Raw genomic sequence first — 27,500 nt, forward strand, 5'->3', positions numbered from 1 at the left:
TTTCCAGAACGGCCTGTTATAGCGCCACCAGGAGGCCGCTTTGTGCAAAACAAGTTTTTGCACAGTACACCTACAGATTTTGTCCAAACATCACGCAAATTGGTACACAGTCTCTCTAGAGCCATTCAACGAAACGGGTCTTTCAGATTTATCAGACTCCATCCTGATTGGTTAAGATTGGCTTCCAAAGTTCACAGGAGTGCTCAGTTTCAAACAAAATGCTGCAAATCATGAACACATCCGTGAAATTGTGCACCCACATTCCCACTAGGCCGAGGACGAAATGCCACATGAACAATTTCAACTCAGCCTCAAGGTGGCGCTATAACTGGCCGAAAAGTGTTTTTACCTCTAACTGCACGGATCTGTGGATAACCTGGTGGAGACCTGTGCCCGGAAGGGCACTTTTTCTAGTTCAATTTCTTTTCCAGTTTTTCATGTGTCTATGAGGTGACAGTGCTTAATCAGACACCCTGGAGTTTTTTTTTTTATGTGCAATGGTGTATATTAACTTTGTATTTAGGGTTTCTTCCTGGAGGCTGAACCCTTGACAGTCAAACGGGGCAATGAAATAAACAGTAATATTATATAGTGACACCAGTGACCACACTATCAGCCCCTCCCCCTTTATCATACAACTACAGCTGTGGGTGCAGCTGGCTTCAGTTCAGGTGGATCACCACCCACAAATCGTGGCACTTCATCTTTAATACTTTATATGTGTACTCTCCAGTGTCTCCACTACATCTCACATAGGCCAACGCTGTAGGCCTACTTTTTGGCTATTCAAAATTACAACCTCGCAACGCATCACTTTGCATGACTTGTTGTGAGCTTGTAGATCAACATTTACTGTTACTGTACTGCTGTAACACCCTGAATTTCCCCTTGGGGATCAATAAAGTATCTATCTATCTATCTATCTATCTATCTATCTATCTATCTATCTATTTGACTACTTGTACTTCTTTCACCACAGACAGTATCAGACAGAAAAAATATTATATAATAAAAAATATGGACAAAGCGTTCTCCGGGTCTGATATGGACGTAAAATGAAGCCTGTCAGTCCTTGAACTGTAAGTCGCCATCTTTCTAGATCCGTTTGGGCCCAGCTGGCCATTGGCTGGCCCAGACAACGAGGCGGGACTTCCCCCCTTCTTCTTCGTTGGTTTTTATTTTGACTCGAGCGGGGGGTGGCTCCCGATCATAGACTGTAACGGTAGCCACGCCCCTCAGAACATACGTGACTTTATGGTCATTTTTTTAATAAATGGGACCATAATTTCATTGATAATCATAGAATTAGTGCTCATTATGTCACAACAACAGCCTCTCTTCCTGCCTGGGAAGTTAGCACGCTGAAATAGTAACAATAATATATATTTTTTTGAAGTTTGAAATCTAGAAATTACAGATCCTGCCTACCGGCGATGCCACAGCTCACCTCTGCAACAATAAATGTACCAACTTTCCAGGAAGAGAAAGGCAGTACTTTCTTTCAGCTCGGACTCCTCACTGATGATGTCACTGGTAGGCAGGTTTCTCCGTTTCTGTACTGTCCACAGCAGCCCTCCTGTGAGACACTAGACAGAAATAGAGCAGTAGTGAGCCAGGACCAATTATATGAACAAATGGTTGAAAATGGCTGAAAGTGCTCTTTGAAGTATCAGTATTTTCAGTGTGTACCGAACATTTCAGGCTGTCTGTTGCTGAGAGAATCATCTTGTTTCTATTACAAAATGACGACACTCTCAGATGACGCACTGGAACCCCTGGGCCTCTGGACCTCTGTATCAGAGCGTTGACAAAGTCCACAAACATTGACTGGAGAGGGAAATAAAACCTGGTGTTTGTTTTAAAAGTCATTATATCTCCCTGACAATGACATCATTTGACATAATCATTGCCGTCGGGCAGAAACCTCTCTATTATCTCCATGTTTACACGTTATTAAATCCTTTTGTAAATGATTGCCCTATTTCATCATACAAGAGTGTCACACAAAGGTGGTAAAAATAGCAGATTTACAAGCTAACAATGTGTCAAAACACAATACAATACAATACATACAATACAATAATACATTGTTGACACGTATCGTTTCTCTCTCTCTCTCTCTTATCTCTCCCTGCTCTGTGCTGGTCACTCCTGTGATCTCCCCTCCCTACAGACCACACCCCCTCCAGTCTCAGAGCGCGCTCTGATAGGACAGCTGCTTTCTCTATGATACTTTGTAGCCCCTCCCCTCATGCTCAGCCCCCCCCCCCCCTCTCTCTCTTTCTCTCTCTCTCTCTGTCAGTTTAGATAGGTCTCTCTCTCTCTCTCTCTCACACACACACAGCACTAATAAAGCAGTTTACATCAGACATGTCAAGGCTCAGCTGACAACAACAGAGCAGCGTGTGGAAGAAACAACAGTGCAGTCATGGAGTGGAGGTACGTACGTAGTACTGGAGGAGTTCTATTTGCTGTTTGGTCACTTGACTGGAGAGATGGAGAGAGAAGAGAGTGGTTGGAAAGAGGGAGGGAGGGAGGGAGCCTTCTCTTCCATCACACAGAGGAGGAGGAGGAGGAGGAGGAAAATTGGCTTTAGGAAGTTTTCCGCTTAAATGAAGAGGGAAACTTGAATGATGTCATTTTGGGAATGTCATTCATTATGCATGTTCTTGTTGCTTCTGTAGTACTGTGGTTTGTGTTTGGTGTGTGTGTGTGTGTGTGTGTGTGTGTGTGTGTGTGTGTGTGTGTGTGTGTGTGTGTGTGTGTGTGTGTGTGTGTGTGTGTGTGTGTGTGTGTGTGTGTGTGTGTGTGTGTGTGTGTGTGTGTGTGTGCGCGCGCACGCACGCGTGTGTGTGTGTGTGTGTGTGTGTGTGCGCGTGCGCGTGTGTGTGTGTGTGTTTGGACTGGTCGTGCAGCATCTCAAATGTTTGTTTATTGTTTGTTTATGCACATGTACAATAGGCGTGGTGGGTTTGTGTTGCAGACTAGAGAGTGTGAATGCATGTGTCTGCCTGGCCTGCTGTGTCTACGTGTTTGCACTGTAACCAGATCAGTCTCTAAACGGTGTCCCACCAATGCTGTAGCTTGATACATATCTGTGGGTTCGTTCAGAGATTCATTACACTACAATTATATACTAGTTCTACCTGATCTCGGTTTAACCCATTTTGGGGCGGGAACCCCTTTTGGTGTTAGCATTATGTTATGCTTTAGCTATTGAAAAATAGCAGATCTACAAGCTCATAGCGCTACGAGCTTGTAGGTCTGCTATTTTTGAAAAATCGAAGAACGACTGACATAGAAACATAGCTTTTTCAGAAAACTGTCAGGATGTAGAAGACATTTTTAAGAATCTGATCTCAGGTCAAAATGGGTTTTAACACTCACCTAATACTTCAACCCGATCAGTTGCGTAATGTGTCCTGTGAGGGTCCATTTGTTTCCATTTGTATACTCTTAGAGTTACAAACCTGTAAGTGTCAATTTGAAGGGGTGCATACTTAGTTTAGACTAGTCATTAGACATGGGTTAAAGTTAGGTGTAGGTGTGCTGCCACGTGGTTAGGCTTAGGGTGAGGGTTTGAGTTGTAGTTGTATATAGGACTAATGACTGGTCTAACCAATGACTAGTCTAAACCAAAAACTGTCTAAACTAAGTACTGCACCCCAATTTGGCCTCTACAAATGCCTAAATTGTATGTCGTAATTGTAAATTATTTACAACCAGCAAAAATAGAAACTGTGCAATGACTCATGCTCATCAAAGAGTGTTGTCGAGGGAACTCCACATCAAACAGGATGTCGGAGACACTTTGTATTCACGGTCAGGCGGAAACCTTGTATGTCCAAAACCGTTACTTTTCAGGAAATGGGAAGAAGAACCATGTGTTTTCCAATGGATCCATTGTGGTTATGATTCAGTCACAAGCTTTTGTTTTCACAATACTTTTCATTCGTTCAATATTTATACAAAAAAAGAGACAGACTTGACTCCTTTCAACCTGGTGTCCCTATTTTGGGCACGTCGTGTCAAATATGTTCAAGCTCACAATGTCTTGATTGTTGATTCTTGACACTGTCATATAAAATAGGGCATTTATAACATGGAGAAACAAATGCAAAAGATGAAATATTGAAATTCATGGTTTCTGACCGACAGAGGCAATCTTTAAGATCATGGTTATTTTTCATGAGTTCATATGGGAGAAGTACATTAAACACAAACAAGTCATAGTTAAGTCAATAGTTCTTTAGCAAAACTATAGGGATCAGAAGAGTTTGTTATAGCCCATTTTGGGTGGGGACCCCTTTTGGTGTTAGCATTATGTTATGCTTTAGCTATTGAAAAATAGCAGATCTACAAGCTCATAGCGCGCCACCGAGTGGCGCGCTATGAGCTTGTAGGTCTGCTATTTTTGAAAAATCGAAGAACCACTGACATAGAAACATAGCTTTTTCAGAAAACTGTCAGGATGTAGAAGACATTTTTAGAATCTGATCTCAGGTCAAAATGGGGCCAGGGAGCCAAACTGTACTCAAAACTATTATTTCCAAGCCCGCTTATAGTGACATCTCGATTCTATAATTTTCCGATTGTCCAAAGATAAGGCCACGGGTGAACAACAATGATAATAAGACACCTATCGAACAGTTTCAGTGAATATTAAAGTAGTTATTCCTGCACAACAGACGGCTTAATATGATTTACAATGTAAGATGTTTTATTACCAGGCGTTCTTATCTAGAGTGACTTACAAAGTAAATGTCATGAACCCTAGTCAACAAACAGGGTAAACGGTGCGTAAATACAAGTAGAATGCAAAGTAAACAATGAAGTGCTACAACTGGAGCCAGACTGTTGGCTCCCACCATTTTCAAATGCTTCCAGACCAATACTCTAGTCTGGAGCACGGAAGCTCTGAACATGATCCAGGGGAAAGCGGATGTCCCGCCTGGTGGCGTCTAGTGGGGGACCCCCAGGCCCCAGCAAAATTAATAAATCACTTGGACCACTTTAACCCTGTATACATATTTAAAAATAGCTGATTTTCAGGCTCATGTGTTGATCTGCTATTTAAAAAAAACATTGTTAATTAAAATTTTGGAATATTTTGGAAACATTTTTAAGAACACAAATCTTGTATGGGGGTCTCTTGAACAACACATCAGTTCAGATGGAGTCACTCTGTGGCCAAATACATTCATTTGGGGGTCCTTGATATGAAAGGGTTTGCTGCCTATAGTGCTGATTGCATGCAGTACAGTTGTATCGAAACAGTGTGACGTGTGGTGGACAGTACTGTATGTAATGATGGTTGTCTTACACCGTTTTTTGGCTGGCAGATGTGCAGCACACATGCATGCTTTACGATGACCTGACGTTATCACATCTGTTGTTACTCATCTTCTGGGGTTCTGTGGCGCACGCACGCACACACACACACACACACACACACACACACAGTCAGACACAGACACACACACAAGCACGTCGCACACATACACACACTCTTGGACACGCATTTACATGAATGTGTTGATGTGGCGTTATCTCTCTTGACTAGACCGAACAGTTGGCATGCGTTTGCCTCTCGACGCTGAAGACACTGTCATTCACTTGACACTGAGAAGTGTAGCAAGGCTAAAACACAACAGTCGTTCTCAAAGTAGCAGGGACCCCCCCCCCCCCCCCCCCCAGTGTTCCTGGAGGGTCTTCAAGAGGGTCCCCAGCAAATTGAAAAACAGTAAACCTTATTTTATACTTTGCAATTTTGGATAATTTTGAAGATTTTCAACGACATCATCTCTTACAGGATCTCACAGGGTCTATTCAAATGGGTGTCTAAATACATGTGGGGGTCCTTGACATGAAACTAAACCTGAACCGAGTGTGAGGAAGTCTTCTCGTCATAAGGGATCCTTGACATGAAAGATATTTGAAAACCACCGCATTACAGTATAATTTCAAGGTAATCATTTTGAGTGTGTCCATAATAACTAATATATTAGTTATTATTATAGCCTAAAAGCAAAAGGCGTGAAAGCCTGGTGGTGGTGGTGGCAACAAAGAGTGACCTTGTTGGACATCTTGTGCGTGATGTCACATTGTCACTGCCCTGGAAACAGAGCTCTTTGTTGTGGTGGATGTTTAAAAGCCTCAATGGACTCTCTCATCCATCAGTGGCTTGGGACACATGCTGATGGTGCTGCTTGAGATGGGGGCAGGGTGGAGTCAGGGCAGAGGTGATTGTATAGCTCTTTGATCTATTGATTCACAGATTCTTGCATGCTTTTTGAGATTTTTCTATTGAGTTCTCATAATAGAATTGTCCATGGCATTATACAACGTGATGCATTGTATGCTTGCTTGTATGTATTCTGATGAATTGGAAATGGTGGACCCGGTCCCTGTTATAAATAAGTGTAATGCTTAATCATGGACTGTCCACAAAGTAACAGTTCTCGTATTGACTTGTGCATTCGTTTGAAATGTAGCCATTCTGCATACTGTGAAATCAAACTTTCAATCAATCAATCATTATTGTAGATCAGCTATTTCCGCTATTTTCTTTTAGTAGTATAAAATAAATGCATTACATTTGTATTCGTGTCCCAATGTGTAATACCAAGACAGCCCTACTAGTGTAGGGTTTTTGTTTGTTTGTTGGTTTATTTTTTATTTCTCATGGCACCCACACCCTTCCGGGTCCATCTGGTTCCATGTGTACACTGTCAGAGTTAAATTAGCACTGAGGATTTTGCATCGTTGGTTGAGGGGCCCATAGATAGAAAATAGGGGGTCTGTGGCCTTGATACCTATATCAAACTGGGGGTCCTTGACACTCCAGAAGGTTGAGAATCACTGGAACGGCAGCAGGGATGGAGGGATGTATGGAGAGGGTGGATATGGATGGTGGGCGGAGGTCAAGGAGGATGGAGGGATGGTCTGGATGGAGGAGGGGATGCGAAGCGACAAGCATGGTCATGGTCATAATCTCATCACCATGTCCCCACTGGATGTTTTACATTAGTGTGTGTGCGTGCGTGCGTTCATGCGTGCGTGCGTGCGTGCGTGCGTGCGTGCGTGCGTGCGTGCGTGCGTGCGTGCGTGCGTGCGTGCGTGCGTGCGTGCGTGCGTGCGTGCGTGTGCGTGCGTGCGTGCGTGCGTGCGTGCGTGCGTGCACATGCATGTGAGTAGTGGGGGTGGGGTTAGAAATAGAGGTAAACACAAGACAGATCATGACATAAAACATATCTCATTAAACCAGTGGACTTTCTCATTACCGTGCCATTTTGAATCATTTAGAGAAGAGGGGAAAGAGATGAAAAATATAGGTTTAGTTATTTGCATTCATTAGGCTACTACATTTCATATTTCTGCATTATGGAAAATAAGTTACCATATAGTCTACACGCAATAATTATAATCTTGCCATTAGTGGTGTAAGGCATATATAACATTGTAATTCATATTATATTTAATAGCATAAAGGCGGAAAAGGCCTATCTGGAAGGGATAATTATCAGTCCAAATATCATGAGATACTTTCTTTTGATTAATATAGTGAGAATGTTCAAAATACAACTCAGGGACTAAATCTAATTATACTAGCTCTTTCATAAAAAATAAGAAGCTAAAAAAACATAAACGACTAAACATGTAATACATGTATAATACAACATCGAAAAACACCTTTGACGAAAAAATCATAATAATTAAAGTGTAATGGTTTGGATTTTTAATGGTCATTTTCGAGCACTGATGTACCGATGAAGACCCATCATCCAATCACACATCTTATCCCGCCCAGTTTACAACTCCTGATTGGACGATTCCAGCGTCACACAGCTTCAGTCAGTGTCCTACACAGAGACACCAAGGATGTATACGTGACGTCGACCAGACCATTATCATGCGGAAAAGCTTCGATGGCGCGCACGCACGAACACACACACACACACACACACACACACACACACACACACACACACACACACACACACACACACACACACACACACACACACACACACACACACACACACACACACACATGCGCGCACGCACACGCACACTGACACGCACACACAGCGCAAACCTACGTGACGTCGTCACCGTGCCATCCTTGGCTCAGGCTCACATCATGCGACGCGAGAGAGAGACATGAGCAGAATTATGGCGTATTGTTTCCCGTACAACGGTGTAATGATCTCCACAAATTGAACCGCAGAAGCCTGACACTAGTACATTAAGAATGGAGGCTTCCGCTCACCTCGGACATGAAATAAAACAGGACGAAGAAGACCATGGAGAAGTCCCGCTGAGCAGACACACAGCTGGAAGATTGAACATGGCGTCTTCCAGTCCCCCTCCCGCCCCTGCTGCCATCAGTGGTAAGTCACAAGTCATAAGTCACTTATTGTCATGGTCTCTCTTGATGCTATAGTAGCGATTGACCAACATTAAACATAATAATGATGGCTACGATGCAGAGTTGCAGACATATAATCCAGGCTGCTGGTGGTCACTATATCTATCGTAGTGGTTCCCAAAGTGAGGTCCGGGGACCCCCAGGGGTCCTTGAGGGAGTTCTAGGGCGACCCCAACTAAGTGATAGTTTGGAACCAAATGGACTATATGGGTCTGTAACTCTGAGAGTGATACAAATGGAACCAAATGGAGTGGACCCGTTGCATTTGTACACTCAGAGTTAAATTAACATTGATTATACAAAATAAGTTAGGGTCTCAGATTATAAAATAAAATAAAAAACATTAAATGGGGGTCCGTAGACTAATGCATGTCAAACTGGGGGTCCTAGAAATCAAACAGGTTAAAATCCTATTATGGGGGTCCCTGGCATACCTTTTTCACATGGGGGTCCGCGCCTCCGCGGGCTAAGAAGGGGGGTTCTTGACATGAAAAAGTTTGGGAACCACTGATCTATTGCTCTCTCATGTAGTGGTAGTACTCAGACATTTTACTTAAGTAAATAAGTATCAATAGTACTACAATCTAAAAAAATACTCTGTTGTTACAAGTAAAAGGTCTTTGTTCAAAATGTTACTTGAGTAAAAGTACAAAAGTAATTGGCATCAAAATGTATTTAACGTACTAAAAGTAAAAATACTATTACAAATGTTGGAAAATAGCAGATCAAGTCATAACACGTGGCACTGCGAGCTTATACTATATCTGTCATTTTCACTGCATTTTAAATGGGGCTTTATTTAGACAGGGATCATAATTCATAATATGTTTGTGATAGAAATGTTATGTAGTGGAGTCAAAAGTAGTCCACAATAATGTCTACTTGAAATGTGACAGAGTTAAAGTCATGTGCTTTGCAAAGAAAACTAATTCCCCATACATGTTTTAAATGGGATATTTCACTTTTCATTGACATCTATTGAGTCCCACTCTGGGTTTTGTTAGATGGCCAGTTTTTAAGCTGCTTGATTCAGTATTTATTTATATTTAGACATTTTATATTCATTTAACAGACACACCCCCTTCCTATACAATTAACACCATCCTTTGTTCTGGTGACTGATATCATCGTTCTATAATGTGTGTGTGTGTGTGTGTGTGTGTGTGTGTGGGGGGGGGGGGGAAATAATACGTAAATAAATGGGGGGGGGGGGATCATTTTCTTTGGATGAATACTGATATAATATCATTCATCAGATATTATACAGTATGCATCAAATACAGTGTACCATATTGGATGGAGCCCGCACACCACAGGCACAAGAAAGACGTTCTTTATTTATAAATTCTGACAACGTTTCGACCTATTTGATTTTCATCAGGTCATCTGAAGTTTCTTTATAGCCCAGCACCTGCAGCCTGTCGATGTGCGTATTCCACGTCCGCTCTCAAACACAGTGTATGACATTGTTAAAATTGTGTTTTTATAGTTACAATGGTTTGCATAGGATCAAATATCGAAATGATTTAGATCAAGCTACTTAAACACGGTCTGGGAAGCACACGAATGCCCGAGTAGAGACGTTAAAATGACCCCCCCAAACACACACACACACACACACACACGCATTTACATGAATGTGTTGATGTGGCGTTCTCTCTCTTGACTAGACCAAATATACCTTTTGTGTATACACCGTACGCTACTAGAAGCAAATGTACTTTGTTTACCGTCATAGGACTGAGGAGAAAGGCCGGAGGGGGGAGGAAGAGGCGGGGCGACCTATGGTCCCACTTCCTGTACAACCCCGTGGAGGGGAAGACCCAGTGTGTGGTCATATTGCAGCTGTCTGCGGGACAGCCCACCCTCTGTGGGTTGAAGATCGGAGGCAAGAACACCACCAACCTCAAGAGACACCTGCGCACCTACCATCCAGACATATCGGCCACGGTGAGTTCACACACCTACCATCCAGACATATCGGCCACGGTGAGTTCACACACCTACCATCCAGACATATCGGCCACGGTGAGTTCACACACCTACCATCCAAACATATCGGCCACGGTGAGTTCACACCTACCATCCAGACATATCGGCCACGGTGAGTTCACACACCTACCATCCAGACATATCGGCCACGGTGAGTTCACACACCTACCATCCAGACATATCGGCCACGGTGAGTTCACACACCTACCATCCAGACATATCGGCCACGGTGAGTTCACACACCTACCATCCAGACATATCGGCCACGGTGAGTTCACACCTACCATCCAGACATATCGGCCACGGTGAGTTCACACCTACCATCCAGACATATCGGCCACGGTGAGTTCACATCTACCATCCAGACATATCGGCCACGGTGAGTTCACACCTACCATCCAGACATATCGGCCACGGTGAGTTCACATCTACCATCCAGACATATCGGCCACGGTGAGTTCACACCTACCATCCAGACATATCGGCCACGGTGAGTTCACACACCTACCATCCGGACATATCGGCCACGGTGAGTTCACACACCTACCATCCAGACATATCGGCCACGGTGAGTTCACACCTACCATCCGGACATATCGGCCACGGTGAGTTCACACCTACCATCCGGACATATCGGCCACGGTGAGTTCACACACCTACCATCCGGACATATCGGCCACGGTGAGTTCACACCTACCATCCGGACATATCGGCCACGGTGAGTTCACACCTACCATCCGGACATATCGGCCACGGTGAGTTCACACCTACCATCCGGACATATTGGCTGCACGGTAGGTTCACACCTACCATCCAGACCAGAGCCATAGAGTATAAGACAGAGTTACGACAACTCTGTTCACTTCATGGGGCCAGTCTCCTACAAAGACTTCTATTGGCCCATTTAGACTTGACGAAAAAAAAAAAAAAAAGAAGTCCTCTGAAAGAATATATATTCAAAGATTTGTGCCGTGATTTGTGTCACGACTTTTTCAAAAATAGTAGACCCACAAGCTCGTAGCGCGCTATGAACTTGCAGATCTGCTATTTTTCAATAGCTAAAGTATAACAACTAGTAAATCCACTAGTCGACCTTGTTGGTACTAGTTGACTAGTTGATAAGAAAAAAAAAGTTTATATATTGTTTTCCCCCGATTTTGTAGGCCTCATGATCAGGTAGATTATAGTTATAGTCACCAATGTACACCGTTTTTGTGTACAAATATATATATATATATATATATATATATATATATATATATATATATATATATTTTTTTTTACATAATAGGTAGTTAAACAACTAGTCAACTAGTAAAATTGACCAGCTTCATTGATCTTAAATCCCTTTATTGTAGATAATTTTTTAGTATTAGTACAACATAAACATTACAAAGACATTAGTTTGCTGATGTTTGCGCCGCCCTCGTTGAAAACAATGCATTTCAAACTCCAGCCTGTCAGTCTCCAGGCTGCATGAACAGCGCTCGAGCGCCCCTCAATGTCGTAACTCTGTCATACTCTATTGATCCAGACATATCCGCCCACGGTGAGTTCACAACGTTTACAACAGAAGACTGGGCTCTGTCTGTATTTATCTTTGTATTTTTTTATTAGTTTATTAAGCATTCTTAACCGCTTGAACCCCAGCATCCATGTCCTGGGGGGGAGGGGGGGACATTAGCAAAACAATAGCAGCACTTGCAAGCTCACAAAGCATCCCAACGCGAAGCATTGTGAGCTTGTAGATCAGTTATTTTTGCCGAAGAGATTAATGTTGTAGAGTAGATGGACCAAAGTGGTCCAAGTTACAGAGCCAACCCGGGTCCAGTTTACTCAGCCTAGAAGGTTTAACTGGATGTATCTACAGTTTTGAGCAGACGTACAGAAACATTTGGGACAATGCACTGTGTGTTGTATATGAGCGTGGGTTTTCAAAGTGCAACGGTTAATAGGCCCAGTTCTCCTCAATAGTGCCCAGTTCCCTAAAAAAAACATGATGGCATGGCATGTGGGATATTGTTATTGGTTTTCAGGGAAACATTAACCCATTTTGGGGCAGGAACCCCTTTTGGTGTTTCAAGTATTATGTCATGCTTTAGCTATTGAAAAATAGCAGACCTACAAGCTCATAGCGCGCCACCGAGTGGCGCGCTACGAGCTTGTAGGTCTGGTATTTTTGAAAAGTCGTGAAAATGTGGTGCAAATCTTTGAATATATATTTCAGAGCGAACATTTGTAACTAAAATATTGGCTTCTGGGGGAGGTCCCTGGAACTACATATTTTGAGATGGGGGTCCGTGGCCCAATAGAGATAATTCTGGGGGTCCTTGACGTGAAAAAGGTTGAGCACCACTGACATAGAAACATGGGTTTTTCAGAAAGAAATTAGGATTTTTAATCGACCTCAGTCCAACATGGGTTAATCTACTGACCTGAAAAACACAACTTATCAACTAACCGGTCAATCGATCGATAAGGTTATCAAAACGTATCAATTATTAATTAATTAATTGATCAATAATTCCCATTCCTTACTGTTGGCTTGTTACGCCACTATAGCTACAACGCGTCATGTTGTGACACTTTGTGAGCTTGTAGATTGTACACATCCTAGAACTCATGTTCTAAAATGTCCTCCTTTCCTTTTGTCACATTTACTTAGATCCCAGAGACCCTTACTCCCAAACAGAAGCAGGACACTAGTACGAACGAGCTCGGCAGCCCGCACGCCCACAGCGCGGTCCCCAGCCTCATATCGTCCTCGCGGTTCAAATACCTCCCGGACTCCGTGGAGCAGCAGAGCCGGGAGCACGCCATAGCCCTGTGGATCGGCCGGACGGGCCTGCCGGCGGCCACGGTGGACGACCCCGACTACCTGCACATGATGGAGACGGCCGACCGGAGGTTCGTCGTCCCCCACAAGGCCAAGATAAACCACCTGGTCGAGGCCATCTACTGCGGCGAGAAGCTGAAGTTCAAGGAGAGGCTCGCCAGGGCGCGGAAGATCACCATCTGCGTGGGGAGCTGGAGGGGAAACAAGGCCAACAACAACTACGCGTCATTCCTGGCCATCAGCGCGTGCTACTTCTGCACGGAGCTCCAGAGAGCTCAGCACATCCTGCTGAACCTGGAGCAGATGACGCACCCGCACACGGCGCAGGTATACAGGCCCGCAAAATGCTCTCGTATTATGTTGTTATAGCGATTCTACAACAGGTCGTTAAGAGGAAGCAATCTGATTGTTGAAACGGTTTCTAGCCGTTGATCAAACCAGCACTGTTCACCACCTAATCGAAACAAATAATTCAGCCGCTCTGTTCTCCCAGAGCGCTAGCAAACTCGGTGGCTAGGCTAGCTAGTTTCTTTGGACATTTGTGGTCGTAGTGACTACATTGTCATTAAAAAAAATATATATATTTTTCAGCGATTTTCTTAGTTTTAAGGGTAACTGTTGTAGAATTGCAATATTACGCTAAACTGAATTGGCCCATTCAGGCCTGACGTTTCTAAATCATGAAAAACTTTGGAAAGATTTGAGGCACATTTTAACGATTAAAAAAACCTACAAGGTCTTGTAGATCTGCTATTTTTCAATAGCTAAATTATAACATCATTTTCAAAACACCAAAAAGGGGTTCCCGCCCCAAAATGGGTTAGTCTGTTGATTACGTTTTCGATCAATTGAATAATTGAGAAGCGTTCTACAAAATGCCTTCTAAATCAGTAGTTATCAAATTGTTTTTGTAATTCAAAATTATGAAGAAAAAAAAATCAAACACTTCCAAGGGTTAATTTTTCAACGAACTTTCAAAAATAGCAGATGTACAAGCTCACATGCAGCACGGCATGAAGTGACACGTTGTGAGCTTGTATATCTGCTGCTGTTTTTGAATGGCCAATAACAACGACATTAAAATCTGTTATGACACAGACGCTTTCCCCATTTTGGCGGGTTAAAAAAGAACACAAAACTAATACTTTTACAATTTGAACATTCAATATCAACACATTTTATAATACTAGCATTATGCTATGCTTTAGATATAAAAAATAGCAGATCTACAAGCTCATAGCGCGCCACCGAGTGGCGCGCTACGAGCTTGTAGCCTAGGTCTGCTATTTTTGAAAAATCGAAGAACGACTGACACAGAAACATAGCTTTTTCAGAAAACTGTCAGGATGTAGAAGACATTTTTTAGAATCCGATCTCAGGTCAGAATGGGTTAACCTGGTATTTCTTTTTTACTTTGCCGCACAGCAGTGTGGCACAAACACTGGCCTGTCTATACAAGCACAGTAAGCTAAAACCATTTTCTTTTTTAAAACATCTTGGAAGGGGGGGGGGGGGGGGAAGAATCCCCAAATCTCCTCTCATACAGTATCAACTATTTTCTATAAATCGCTTATTTCTCCTAACCCATTCTGGTGTTAGCACTATGTTATGCTTTAGCTATTGAAAAATAGCAGATCTACAAGCTCGAGCTTGTAGGTCTGCTATTTTTGAAAAATCGAAGAGCGAATTGACATAGAAGACATTTGTAGAATCTGATTTCAGGTCAGAATGGGCTAAATCTCTCTCCCTATACATGCCCAGGTCATTAAGATGTGTGTGGACTTCTGCACGGAGGCCTGGGGCATCACCCAGGACAAGATCCTCACGGTGATCACCGACAGCGGCAGCCACATGGTGGCAGCGTTCACCCACCAGGAGGAGGAGGAGGAGGAGGAGCCCAGCTCGGAGGAAGAGGAGGACGGCGGCGGACAGTTTGAAGACGTGGAAGAACAAAGGTAAAAACCTTTTCTAGAAATAATTATAATAATATTAATATTATTAACCCATTTTGGACTGAGGTTGATTAAAAGTCTTCTAAATCCTATTATTTTTCTGAAAAACCCAAGTTTCTATGTCAGTGGTGCTCAACCTTTTTTTTCACGTCAAGGACCCCCAGAATTATCTCTATTGGGCCACGGACCCCCATCTAAAAAATATGTGGTTCCAGGGACGCCCCAGAAGCAAACATTTTAGTTAAAAATGTTCGCTCTGATATATATATATATATTCAAAGATTTGTGCCACATTTTCACGATTTTTCAAAATATAGCAGACCTACAAGCTCGTAGCGCGCCACTCGGTGGCGCGCTATGAGCTTGTAGATCTGCTTTTTTTCAATAGCTAAATTATAACATCATGTTTGAAACACCAAAAGGGGTTCCCGCCCCAAAATGGGTTAATAAAATAACTTTATTTGCACCTTTCATGACATGAAATGCAGCTCAAAGTGCTTCACAGAGCAATGGAGGAAAAAAAAGAAACGCAAAGGCATAAAAAAAACAACAACATGAAAATAATAGCGGTGAAATAAGGCAATACAGTGAGAACATGAATAACCACAAAGATTTTAAAAGCTCAACTAAAAGCAAGAGTGTAGAAATAGTCTTGAGCTGTGTTTTACAGTGTCTACAGAGATATAAATAAAACAACTCTGTAGGTTCTCAACACAACTTCATAAACCGGCACTCCGCCATTGCAATCTTGTCAACTGACACACCGTATCACAACATCCTGGTTTAATCCCTTCCGGACGGTCCCCCCTTCATAATAAAAGTATCCCCATCGCCTCAGTGCAACACATGTCATTTTACACTGGTCATAGAGAACAGGAAACATACATTATTACCGTAACTTAACAATAATGTGTATATCAGCTGTTTATCCTCCCAAGAGATTTGGTGTAGACTCTGTAGAGCACTGGGGGTTCCAGGTGGTCCCCAGCTAAATGAGGGAGAGTTGGTAAACAAATGGACCCTTATTCGATCTCTATCTCTTTGAGAGTGTAAAATGAAACCACATGGACACGTAAAGGGTCCATTTGGTTTCATTTTGACTCTCTCAAGAGTTATTATTAATTATTGTTAAACATCTGCATTATTCAATTTACAAGAAGTCTACACAATTAGAGATGGTAGAAGAATTGTTATTCTGATCAACATTTTGCCTCTCGTCTCTCGTAATTGTATCACATCGTATGGAAAACATCGTATCCAAAGTTCTGGGTCTGAGACAGTGGGCTGTATTTTGCGTGTCTTAAGTACCAGGTCTTATTCCCTAACTGGAGTAAACTAAAGACCTGGAGGCGTGATCAATGCTCTTTGGCCACTCAGAATAGCCAAATGGCATTGATCACGCCTCCAGGTCTTTAGTTTACTCAAGTTAGGGAATAAGACCTGGTACTTAAGACACGCAAAATACAGCCCTTAAATCTCATCAAATGGTGGTCTGTGGTTCAAATGCCGAATATATATATAATGGCCCGCCCTTGATATGAAAACCACTGGTTTAGAGGGATAAATAGAACCTGGGGAACCAACACACCAGTTAACTCATATATAGGGATGGAGCTCGTTAATTCTTATTGATCAGGCTTATCGAGCCGGGTTCTTATCGAGCCCACTATCCAGCATTTTCTATTATTTTGTGGAAAGACGGGACATTCTGAACAGAACCAGTATATTTTACTAAGGACCTTCATCTACAGTACTTTTCTAACAGACGGAAGGCAATTGACCTTTTTACCAATAAAATAATATTAAAGGAACTGCTAACCCATTCTGACCTGAGATCAGATTCTAAAAATGTCTTCTACATCCTGACAGTTTCCTGAAAAAGCTATGTTTCTATGTCAGTGGTTCTTCGATTTTTCTAAAATAGCAGACCTACAAGCTCGTAGATCCCTTTTGGTGTAATACTAACACCAAAAGGGGTTCCTGCCCAAAATGGTATTATCTTGATCGCCTCTTGTCTTGATTGTTTAAACATGACGCCATGGGCCGCTATTTTGCTCGATAACAGGCTTGATAAGCCCAAAGCGTATTGATAACGGGTACTCAATGAGCTTTTTTTCCCTGAATTATTCGGGTATTGGTTATCGAGCTCCATCCCTATACTCATTATATAAAAAATCATGGTGATTTCACAGATCCACTGGTTACTTTGAAAACATGGCCCGTCGTTCCATCCTCTTCCATTAGCAATAGCATCAGCTCCGTTATAGAACTCATTCAGCACAGTCTCCGTTGCTATCGGGCTGACCACCGATCCAGTACCTGGAAAAGTAGAATCATTTAACCCATTTGGTTCGATAAAAAAAAATGTCTCTAAATCCTAAAGAAAATCAGAAAATCCCATGTTTCTATGTCAGTGCATGGTGCTCAACTTCTTTCATGCCAAGGACCCCCAGAATTATCTCTATTGGGCCACGGACCCCCATCTCAAAATATGTAGTTCCAGGGACCCCCCAGAAGCCAATACTTTAGTTAAAAATGTTCGCTCTGAAATATATATTCAAAGATTTGTGCCACATTTTCACGACTTTTCAAAAATAGCAGACCTACAACCTCGTAGCGCGCCACTCAGTGGCGCGCTATGAGCTTGTAGATCTGCTATTTTTCAATAGCTAAAGTAGAACAGGTTGCTTAAAACACCAAAAGGGGTTCCCGCCCAAAATGGGCTTAACTAATTACAATACTTTACTAAGATAGGTTTTTCACTCTAAGGTTTATAGAGTAATATAAATGTACTGGATAAGACGACAATGAATTATAATTCTCTTAGTGACAGTGTGGCAGGTTTGTATTTTTATTAATACAGCATTTAAATATAATTTAGGGGGAAATATGGTAATAAGTCTTACGTGGGTGTGGTCAGTGGTGTTCCGTCCACCCACTTAAACGTCCCTTCCTCCTCTCTGTCGGTCAGACCCAGCCACACTCTCTCGTTCAAACTGTCGACAAAGTCCTGGACAGGAAAACCTTCTGGTTACTTTTGTGCCGTATACAACGGATTTGGTGTCTCCATGTGTCAAAAGGCCCATGGAGACTCACTGCCAATCCAGCAATCAAGGCTGAGTGGCTGGCAGCTTGCTCAAAGTGGAACAGGTCACAGCAAACTTCATATACCTGTTTTTCTTTGCTTTCTATGACAATAGCAGCCTCTGCCAAACTTCCGCCATCCTGATCCACATTGTTCTTCTAAACAACAAAAAGAATTAACTTAGCAACCGTTCCTGCCATTTGCGTAACAATGTGATATACAGTATTCATGAGGAAAAGCAGTGATGTCTCACTGACCGGAAAGAATCAACTTGAGCTCTTCAGTCAGGCTGTTTTTCTCTTCCGTCAATTCAGAATCTTAAAACGAGAAGAATAAATGAATCAACAAGCTGTCTGTGCCCAACTGTCCGTGAGAAATGTTGTCTATGAAATGAAATGGGGCTGGTGTGTTCTGAGTATGTTTTGAGACTGCATTAGGAAAGACAAAAGTCCATCCGACTGTATACGCGACTGCTTCCTGCTTCAACCCATTTTGACCCGAGATCAGTTTCTAAAAATGTCTTCTACGTCCTGACAGTTTTCTGAAAAAGCTATGTTTCCATGTTAGTGGTTCTTCGATTAAAAAAAAAAAAGCAGACCTACAAGTTCGTAGCGCGCCACTCGGTGGCGCGCTATGAGCTTGTAGATCTGCTATTCTTCAATAGCTAAAGCATAACATGATGCTAAGACCAAAAGGGGTTCCTGCCCAAAATGGGTTAAACATAATTGCACACCTGAAGATATGGTTCGATGATGTCCAGTGATGTGCCAAACAAAAACTACTGTATGTTAACCAGTCGGCAAGCCAATTACAAAGGAGAAACTGATTGTGTAGTCACAGTGTGTTAGAAATGCATAAGAATAATAATATATATCTATATTAACAAGTCTAAAGTTGTCACGTGACAAAAGGATGTGCGCATAGCCAATGAAAAGATGTGCCCATAGATGTGCCCAGTGCCCATAGATGTGCCCATAGCGCACTAGCCAATGAAAAGATGTGCCCATAAGAAAACCCAAGCCAAGCCAACATGTGCGCACCCGTCACTAGCTCTCAGCCCCTCCCTCTTTGGCTGCTGTAATGTGATCTCCCCTATGGATCTCCCTCTCCGCAGAGAAACCGGGAATAGTCGCCTCACCATTTCGCTTATTCCTTCTAAATCTCTGTATTTAAAATATAGCTCGCTCAGCGAATGTTACATCAACATTGTTCTTAGAAACTACTTGGTTTGTACCTAACTACTACGATTAGACAGATCGCTTGTTTGTTATTTCGCTACTGCCAGTACGTCTGATTGCACGCTATATATATACTATATATATTTACTATATATACACACCGGTATATATACAGTGTACACAAACCGTATATCTAGGTGTGCCCCCAGATTTTTAGGCTATGAAAAGTGTGCCCTGGGACAAAAAAGGTTGAGTTAAGCGGTGCCCAAAAGGTAGATCACGATCTCGGCCAGCGCCAAAAATGCTCCCCGACAGCATAATCGGAGCAAATACCGGGCAGTGTGTATGAGCCATAACGTGTTGACTACACTACACTACACTAATAAGGACACATAATAATAACTAATAACCCATCGGTTACTACATGTGTTACTACATAGTGCGCGGCAAAGTAACTCTGGGATCGCGAAATTCTAGTATTATATATATCTCTTGAGGACTTAATACAAAATCGAACCCAATAACACGTTTTTATTTTATTTTATTTTATTTTATTTATTTTAATAATTATTTTAGACATATCTTAGTACATCGCCGTCAACTAAAGCGCCAGAAATGGCAATACGTTGATACAGTAGTAAACTTGGTGACCGTCGAAGTCATGAAAATTGCACTGGCACGACTGGCGAGACTCGCCAAAATATCACTTCCAGAAAAGGTCAATTGCTTAAAATAGTGCCCCAAGCAGCAGCCATAAACATTTAATTTGGGTTACTGTTTCATAAGAAGAGTTGCGATATTGAGGGGGCAGAAAACAGCCCGGTCACGTGGTTTATGTACTCGCACTAGCCCATAGATAGGAGAGCCGCCATTGGACTGCAGGCCCCATGAAGTGAACGGAATTTGCGTAACTTTGTCTCACTCTATGGCTCTGGTATTGGCCACAGACACCTATGACTCGGTCACAGACCTGTAAGGGTCTTAACTATCTCAATTATCCCCGGGACCCTAACTTTGAGAACCACTAGCTTTTATAGAATGACACTCACTGTTTATGACCAGGATAATGATGGCAGCCGATAGCATTAGACACAGCAGCCCCAGACACACTGCAGCAGCTCTGGAACCACCCTGGAAATACCTCAAAATGCCTGAAAATACATAGGAGAGAAACCTTCAAAGTGTCCTCTTTAAAGACAGAAGAGGTTTAAATCCGGGGTATAGAACGAGACATTTGCTTGCTGTGTGGGTATAGCTTTAATTCTCTTTGGAGAGTCCTAATGACGTCACGTTTCATTGCGTTTCACACAGACCGGGGCGCCGAGCACAATGACTGTCTGTCCCCCTTTTTAACCCATTCTGACCTGAGATCAGATTATAAAAATGTCTTCTACATCCTGACAGTTTTCCATTCTGACCTGAGATCAGATTCTAAAAATGTCTTCTGTCAGTCGCTCTTCGATTAAAAACAAATAGCAGACCTACAAGCTCGTAGCGCTTAATGACCTAAACTGAAATCTAAAGCCTGATATCATCCTCTTATCTCCCAAGTTCTCCCCATGCGCCGCCACATTGTGAGCATGTAGATCTGCTATTTTTTGCGACATGCGACACCATTGTAGGACAGATTACATCATCCATACTAATCCAGCGAGCAGGTTTTCAAAGATTACAACAAATAAAAATCACATTTCTAAAACGACACATTTTGACCTTGTAGATCAGCTATTTTCACTATTTGCTGTATGACAATGTTTGTTGATCTGTGCGATCACCGATGTGTGATTCAATCGATCTTTTGTGCGAAGGACCTCCAAATTGATATATTTGGCCACCGACCCCCATCTGAAAATGTTTAGTGTCAGGGATGCCTCAGAAGAGAAGATTTGTGTTAAAAAAAATAGGTGTGCCTGCCTGTGCAACTGCACTTGTGTAACATTCACAGAGCCCGAATGTGTAAGCTCACGACGCATGCCACTTGCAATGCGTTGTGAGCTTGTAGATCTGCTATTTCCACTATTTTTTGAAAATGTTTGACTAACAATCATGCCGAAAATATTATTATTTTTTAACCTCCATGCTGCTCTGGTGCTGTGTTCTTCTGCACGGCCTCCTGCTGTCTCCCTGGGTGATCTGCAGAGACATAGATGTCCACTATCCTGTCCACCCTCTCTCCTCTGTCCTCCTCCTCTCCAAACCGGGCATATCTCACCTTCTCCGTCAGGTCCGGCGTGGCGTACACATGCTCAGACATTCTTGGTTGATCGATTCTTAAAACTATACACGCTCGTCGTAAAACATGTTTTGGTGAACGCCGAAACAGAAGTCGACGAAAGAGGAAGAAGGTAGATTAATGCTGTTGAGGGATAGTGTCCTGCAATTTCCTCCCATTTGGTAATGGCAGTATTTCCTTAACATTACAGCTATAACAACTTGAGCCTCCAGCATCCTTTTCCGGGCGGAGCGTTTGCTGAAAATAGCCAATCTACAATCTCACAACACGTTGCAATGTGGTGTGTTGTGAGCTTGCATATCCGTTATTTCCGGGCGAAGAGATGTGGTATACAGGTGGGGGAAAAAAGGAGTGCACCAATTACAACGGGTACAGGCTTTATCTCCGACGAAAAATAGCTTCCAAAGCTTTGTTATGTTTGCATCGAGGAGGTAGCCTGTGTCCATACATGAACGCGTCGCGTCCGCGACACGTTGTGAGCATGTAGATCAGCTATTTTCAGCACGCGGAGATATGCAGGCCCTGAGAGCATTCAGAAACTTTTGCCTTCACAATAAAAGTATGCAGCTTTCACAAGTTGGCCCATGAAGACAAGGAAAAGGATTAAGAATTCAGTGGCATTTCACATTGCAAAAGATTTTTTCCAAAATGTAAAAATATTATAATAAGGAATTATTTTGGATAATTGTAATGGGATTTTGTACAAATTGTCACTGTATTAATCCCAAAGGTTTGGACTGCATTTAATTTTCAACACAAAACCTTAAACTGACTTTCTGTGTGTGGAATATAAATATTGCCTTTATTGACTGAGTGACTTTGTGTTGGGTTCAAACCATCTACAGTGTTTTGAAGTATAACCAGGTAGGATGCTGTTTTTTACACAGTGACCTTTGTAGGGGGTTTTATGATTCAAACCTGTAATGGTGGAAAGTACCACTACATAAAAAAGGTAGAAAAGGTAGGTGCTACCAGTGCTACCTGTGAAAAAGTTAGTCTGGAGCCCTGTCTCCGACATACTATTGGTCCGACTGTCATTAGACCAACAACCTAACCCAAACCCCTAACCTTACCTATAACCCTAACCGCAAGCACGGAGCAGCGCATGTCGGACGGGTGATTTCATAACTGTGCTGTGGTGGGCATTTCCTCAGCAGTGATATTGGTTAAATCACATAATAATAATAATAAATTGCATTTTTATAGTGCTTTTCCAAGTGCTCAAAGCGCTTTACAATGGTTCATTCATTCATATATTGGGAGGTGAAGCGGCGAACAGTCGACGCCAGCGTCCTCACTTCCCACATTCACACACCAATGGTGGCAAACTCACACCAACCGACTCATTGGAGGCAACGTAGGGTTCAAAGTCTTGCCCAAGGACACGTGGCCAGGAGGAGGAGCCGGGAATCGAACCGCCGACCCAGGGATCATTGGACGACCTGCTCTACCTCCTGAGCCACAGCCGCCCCAATAGAACAGACTCAATAGAACAGACATCAATAGAACAGACTCTAAATTATGGCTTTGTTCACTTTCTTGTATAGGTTTCAGCGCCTCTGGCTTAATTGGGAAAGACGATAGAGGCATATCCATCAGTGACAGCTAGTACACAGAAATAACAGGGATTTGGCAGGCAGGTGGTTTATAATTTTTAACAGGGAAATGAAATAGGCATTCACGCAAAACTCAAAATCATATCAATGTCTCCTCCAATGTCGAGCAACGGCGCATGTCCGTGCTTGGTGGTGTGACAACTATAAACAATAATTAAAGTGTTTAATGATATCACAATCCAAATCATATCCATATGTTAACCGCTCCTTTTCATGAGCTGAGGTGTGTCGGATTCATGGAAAAGAGACAGGAAACTGGTTCGTAACTGTTGCTGTTCATGTTCACAAGGCGATTTTACAGATGGGAGTTTTAATTCTAGGAAAAAACGGTCACTTCTGCAGCCTTCTCTTATAGTGGTCCTCAAAGTGGGGTCCAGGGATCCCCATGGGGTCCTTGAGGAGGTTCCAGGAAGTTCCCAACCAAATGTACCCAAAAATACCATCATTACAATTAAATCCCTTTATCCATATTTTATCCGTTGGCTATTGAAAATATCCCTATGAACCCATTTTGGGTGGGAACCCCTTTTGGTGTTATGCTTTGCTATTGAAAATAGCTTGCAGGTCTGCTATTTTTGAAAAGTCAAAGAACGACTGACATAGAAACATAGCTTTTTCAGAAAACCGTCAGGGCGTAGAAGACATTTTTAGAATCTGATCTCAGGTCAAAATGGGTTAACCCGCATAATAATCCTATTAACTCGGGAAAGCAGTTGGCTATTAAATATAGTAGACAAGCTTGTACATCTGCAATTTTTGAACATTTCTGTAAAAAACATAAGTGTTTGATCTACTGATTCTAGAAGGCCTTTGTAGAATCGTGCACAGTTCTCACGGATTTTGTCTTTTTGTGTGCCTTTTTCTTTTTTTACGCCCAGGTACGGGGCCATGATGGAGAGGATGCCCTGCGTCGTCCACACCCTCCAGCTGGTGGTCAACAACATACAGAAGGACGCCGGCGTCCAGCGGCTCCTGGGCAAGGCCAGGGCGCTCGTGAAGCGTGTCCGCACGTCCTCTGCGGCCACGGAGCGACTGCTGAAGCTGTGCGGCCTGACCGTCGTCAGGGACTGCGTCAGCCGCTGGTCCAGCACCTACCTCATGATCACGCGCCTCCTCCAGGTCAAGGACGCCGTCGTCCTGGTGTCCGGAGACATGGGGTGGGACTGCCTCCTGCCAGGTGAATACTATAATGTCTGATTGCCAGAGATAACTGGCAATCGTTTTCATTGTTGCATAACGTCGCTAGTGTCAGTTAGAAACCTCTTCTTTATCTCCATATTCTAACGTTTTGTCTGGTGGTTTTTTCCCCCCATAAATGAATGTCCTACTTGGTCACACAAAGCATAAAAATGAGCAGATTCGCAAGCTCAAAACGTGGCCATTAAGCTATGCGTTTTTGAGCTTGAAGAAAAGTACCAGTTTTGGACATAAAGAGGTTTCCACCCGACAGCGACACCATTCATGAATTTGTCTGTTGAAAACATTTAAGACATTTTCATACATTTAAAAAAAATAGCTTAATTAGCTATTTCCACTATTTATGTTATTTGAAAATATAATTATTTTGGCCATAGTACATTATTTAGATTTTTGATATTTATATCAGGCATGGCCAGTCATTTGTGTATTTAACGAATTAATTGAACGTTATTTGACATATAATCTTTGTTTCCAAAGCCTAGAAGGCAAATATGTTCCAAGGTTCTATGCCAAAAACACAATCGGATAATGAATGGCAGTTATTTGTATGAATCACGAGTGAATCAACTAAAAACAAATAAATGGTGTCCACGCTTCCAGATGAATGGAACAAGCTGTGTGTCCTCCGAGACCTCCTGGTGCCCTTTGCGGAGCACACGAAGATCCTCCAGAGCGACACCATGTCGCTGTCCCTGATCGTGCCCGCCCTGCTCGACCTCATCGCGCACCTCTCCAACTTCGTCTTCCTCTCGGCCTTCCGGGACCTCGGCGTCCTGTCGCAGAGGATGAAGGCGGACCTGGAGCAGCGCTCCGGGCGCTTCCTGCTCGCCGGCGACGCCAAGTTCTTCCCGCTGGCGCCCGCCGCCTGCCTCCTGGACCCCACCGTCTCGGACATCCTCGTGGACAGTTCGGAGGAGCCCATCCAGGAGCTCCTGGGCCGGGCGGAGGAGTACGTGGCGGAGACGACGGCGGCGGCGTCCGGGCGGTGGGACGTGGAGGACGGCGCGGAGAAGGACATCAAGGACGAGGCGAAGGAAGACACGGCGGAGCCGTACGCCTCCTCCAAGCGGCCCAGGTTCAGGTTCCTGTCGGCGGCCCGGCAGTCGAGGCCCCGCTCCTTCGAGACCTGCGTCAGGCAGGAGCTGAGGAGGTACAAGGAGGCGCTCTCCCACGGCGTACGCGAAGACACCGGCGTGGAGTTCTGGCTGGCGCAGAGCTCGGTCGCCTACCCGACGTTGAAACCTCTCGCTCTGGACCTCCTGGCCATGCCGGCGTCGCAGGCCTTCACCGAGAGAGTGTTCGGCATCACGGGTGACCTCACCAGGGCCAGACGCAACAGGGCCAGGATGATCCTGGAACGAAGTGCTTTTCTTAAACTGAATCAAAAGTTAAGCTAAAAAAGACAAGAGATCTTCCTTTTGATAGATATTCAGCTTTTACTGTTTACAAGAAAAAATGAGCACATTCGACGGTTGTCTATTTTCTTTTCTATTTTCTTTTCTTAACATTTGTCAAGTTTGCACAAGTCATTATTGTACCGCATTGTTATTGTTTTTACAGATGTAAGGAAGCTGTTACTTCTTGCGCTTTAATCCAAGTATTTCTTGTCCTCCACAGCACTATACTGTCAGAAATGTGGAAATAAGTTATCACTATAGCATAATGGAGTGATTGCGAACGAAGTGAGCGATTACTATAGAAGCCGGGCTAGCTTGTGTGTGTGTGTGTGTGTGTGTGTGTGTGTGTCACGTCACGCTGTAACACCACCCGCCCGCCACCAGAGGGCTTACGAACTTTAATTGGAATGATACAGATAACCAATAGGAACTGAAATTGGAACGACAGAAGTCTGTGTGTGTGTGTGTGTGTGTGTGTGTGTGTGTGTGTGTGTGTGTGTGTGTGTGTGTGTGTGTGTGTGTGTGTGTGTGTGTGTGTGTGTGTGTGTGTGTGTGTGTGTGTGTGTGTGTGTGTGTGTGTGCGTGCGTGCGTGCGTGCGTGTGTGTGTGTGTGCTTCCCGCGTTCACACGTATTACTTGTTTTAAAAGGGTGAAATATTGTATCCCCCCCAACTAGAGTGCTTTTGGTGAAGTAAGCCACATGTGAATGCAGAATGTGTATGCAGAACCAGTTACCAAGGAATCATTAAACGACAGTTATCTGATGGACTTAACTGTTTTTCTTCCAGATTAGTCATAAAGGCCATCATTGTTACTGTAGATTAGTTAGAACAAAACACAATTCAGCAGCATAAGTAATAATCAATATTAAAGAAAAATAATAAAGACCCTATAGGCTAATTATAATAACGTAATAAAATAAAGCAACATATAGCCTATACAACGTAATTATGCATATTGTATAATATACAGTAATAGACAACGACAATCTACCTCAAACCCTAAACCTAACCATAACCGCAAGCACAGGAGCGGCGCATGTTTGAGCGCTTCCCGCATGTCAGACTAATGCTCCGTTTTGAAAAATCATACCTGTCTGAAGTGAGTGGTGCTGTACTATACTGCACTGTACTGTACTTTACTGTACTGTACTGTAGAGCATTAAGCAACTAGTCGACTAGTAAATCCAATAGTCGACCTTGCTGGTACTAGTTGACTAGTTGATAAGAACCGTTTTAAAATGTACAAATATTTATTTCCCAATTATTATTATTTTTTTACAGAATAGGTGGTTAAACACCTATTGTGTAAAAAAGTAAACTAGTCAACTAGTAAAAATGACTAGAAGTGAATGCCGTACTGTGCTGTGCTGTACTGTACTGTACTGTACTGTACTGTACTGTACTGTACTGTACTGTACTGTACTGTACTGTACTGTACTGTACTGTACTGTACTGTACTGTACTGTACTGTACTGTACAAGCCCTCCTCCCTGGCCTGTGTGTCTGTGTCTGTGTGTTAGGCTGTGCAACAGTGACACTTGGTGGTGAACAAACGCTATAACGCTATTTTCGTGCTCG

General features: G+C 43.1%; 1 protein-coding gene across 1 annotated transcript; it reads left to right on the forward strand.

Moving 5' to 3' along the window:
- Positions 1-7,937: 7,937 nt before the first annotated feature.
- LOC310859607 (E3 SUMO-protein ligase ZBED1-like) lies at positions 7,938-26,600 on the forward strand. Its single transcript, XM_083766236.1, has 6 exons — positions 7,938-8,393; positions 10,170-10,381; positions 13,089-13,586; positions 15,021-15,214; positions 24,202-24,500; positions 25,124-26,600. The coding sequence occupies exons 1-6, from the start codon at positions 8,255-8,257 to the stop codon at positions 25,918-25,920; spliced, it is 2,139 nt and encodes a 712-aa protein (XP_083622362.1). The 5' UTR covers positions 7,938-8,254; the 3' UTR covers positions 25,921-26,600.
- The last annotated feature ends 900 nt before the right edge of the window (positions 26,601-27,500 follow it).

Source organism: Protomyctophum parallelum (assembly GCF_964188405.1).
Source record: "Protomyctophum parallelum genome assembly, chromosome: 5".
Lineage (NCBI taxonomy): Eukaryota > Metazoa > Chordata > Actinopteri > Myctophiformes > Myctophidae > Protomyctophum > Protomyctophum parallelum.

Excerpts from the sequence above, each read along its gene's own strand:
- LOC310859607 (XM_083766236.1), top strand. The coding sequence starts at position 8,255 with ATGGAGGCTTCCGCTCACCTCGGACATGAAATAAAACAGGACGAAGAA. Across the intron at positions 13,587-15,020 it reads CGCACCCGCACACGGCGCAG|GTCATTAAGATGTGTGTGGA; the intron begins GTATACAGGCCC and ends ATACATGCCCAG. Across the intron at positions 24,501-25,123 it reads GTGGGACTGCCTCCTGCCAG|ATGAATGGAACAAGCTGTGT; the intron begins GTGAATACTATA and ends CCACGCTTCCAG.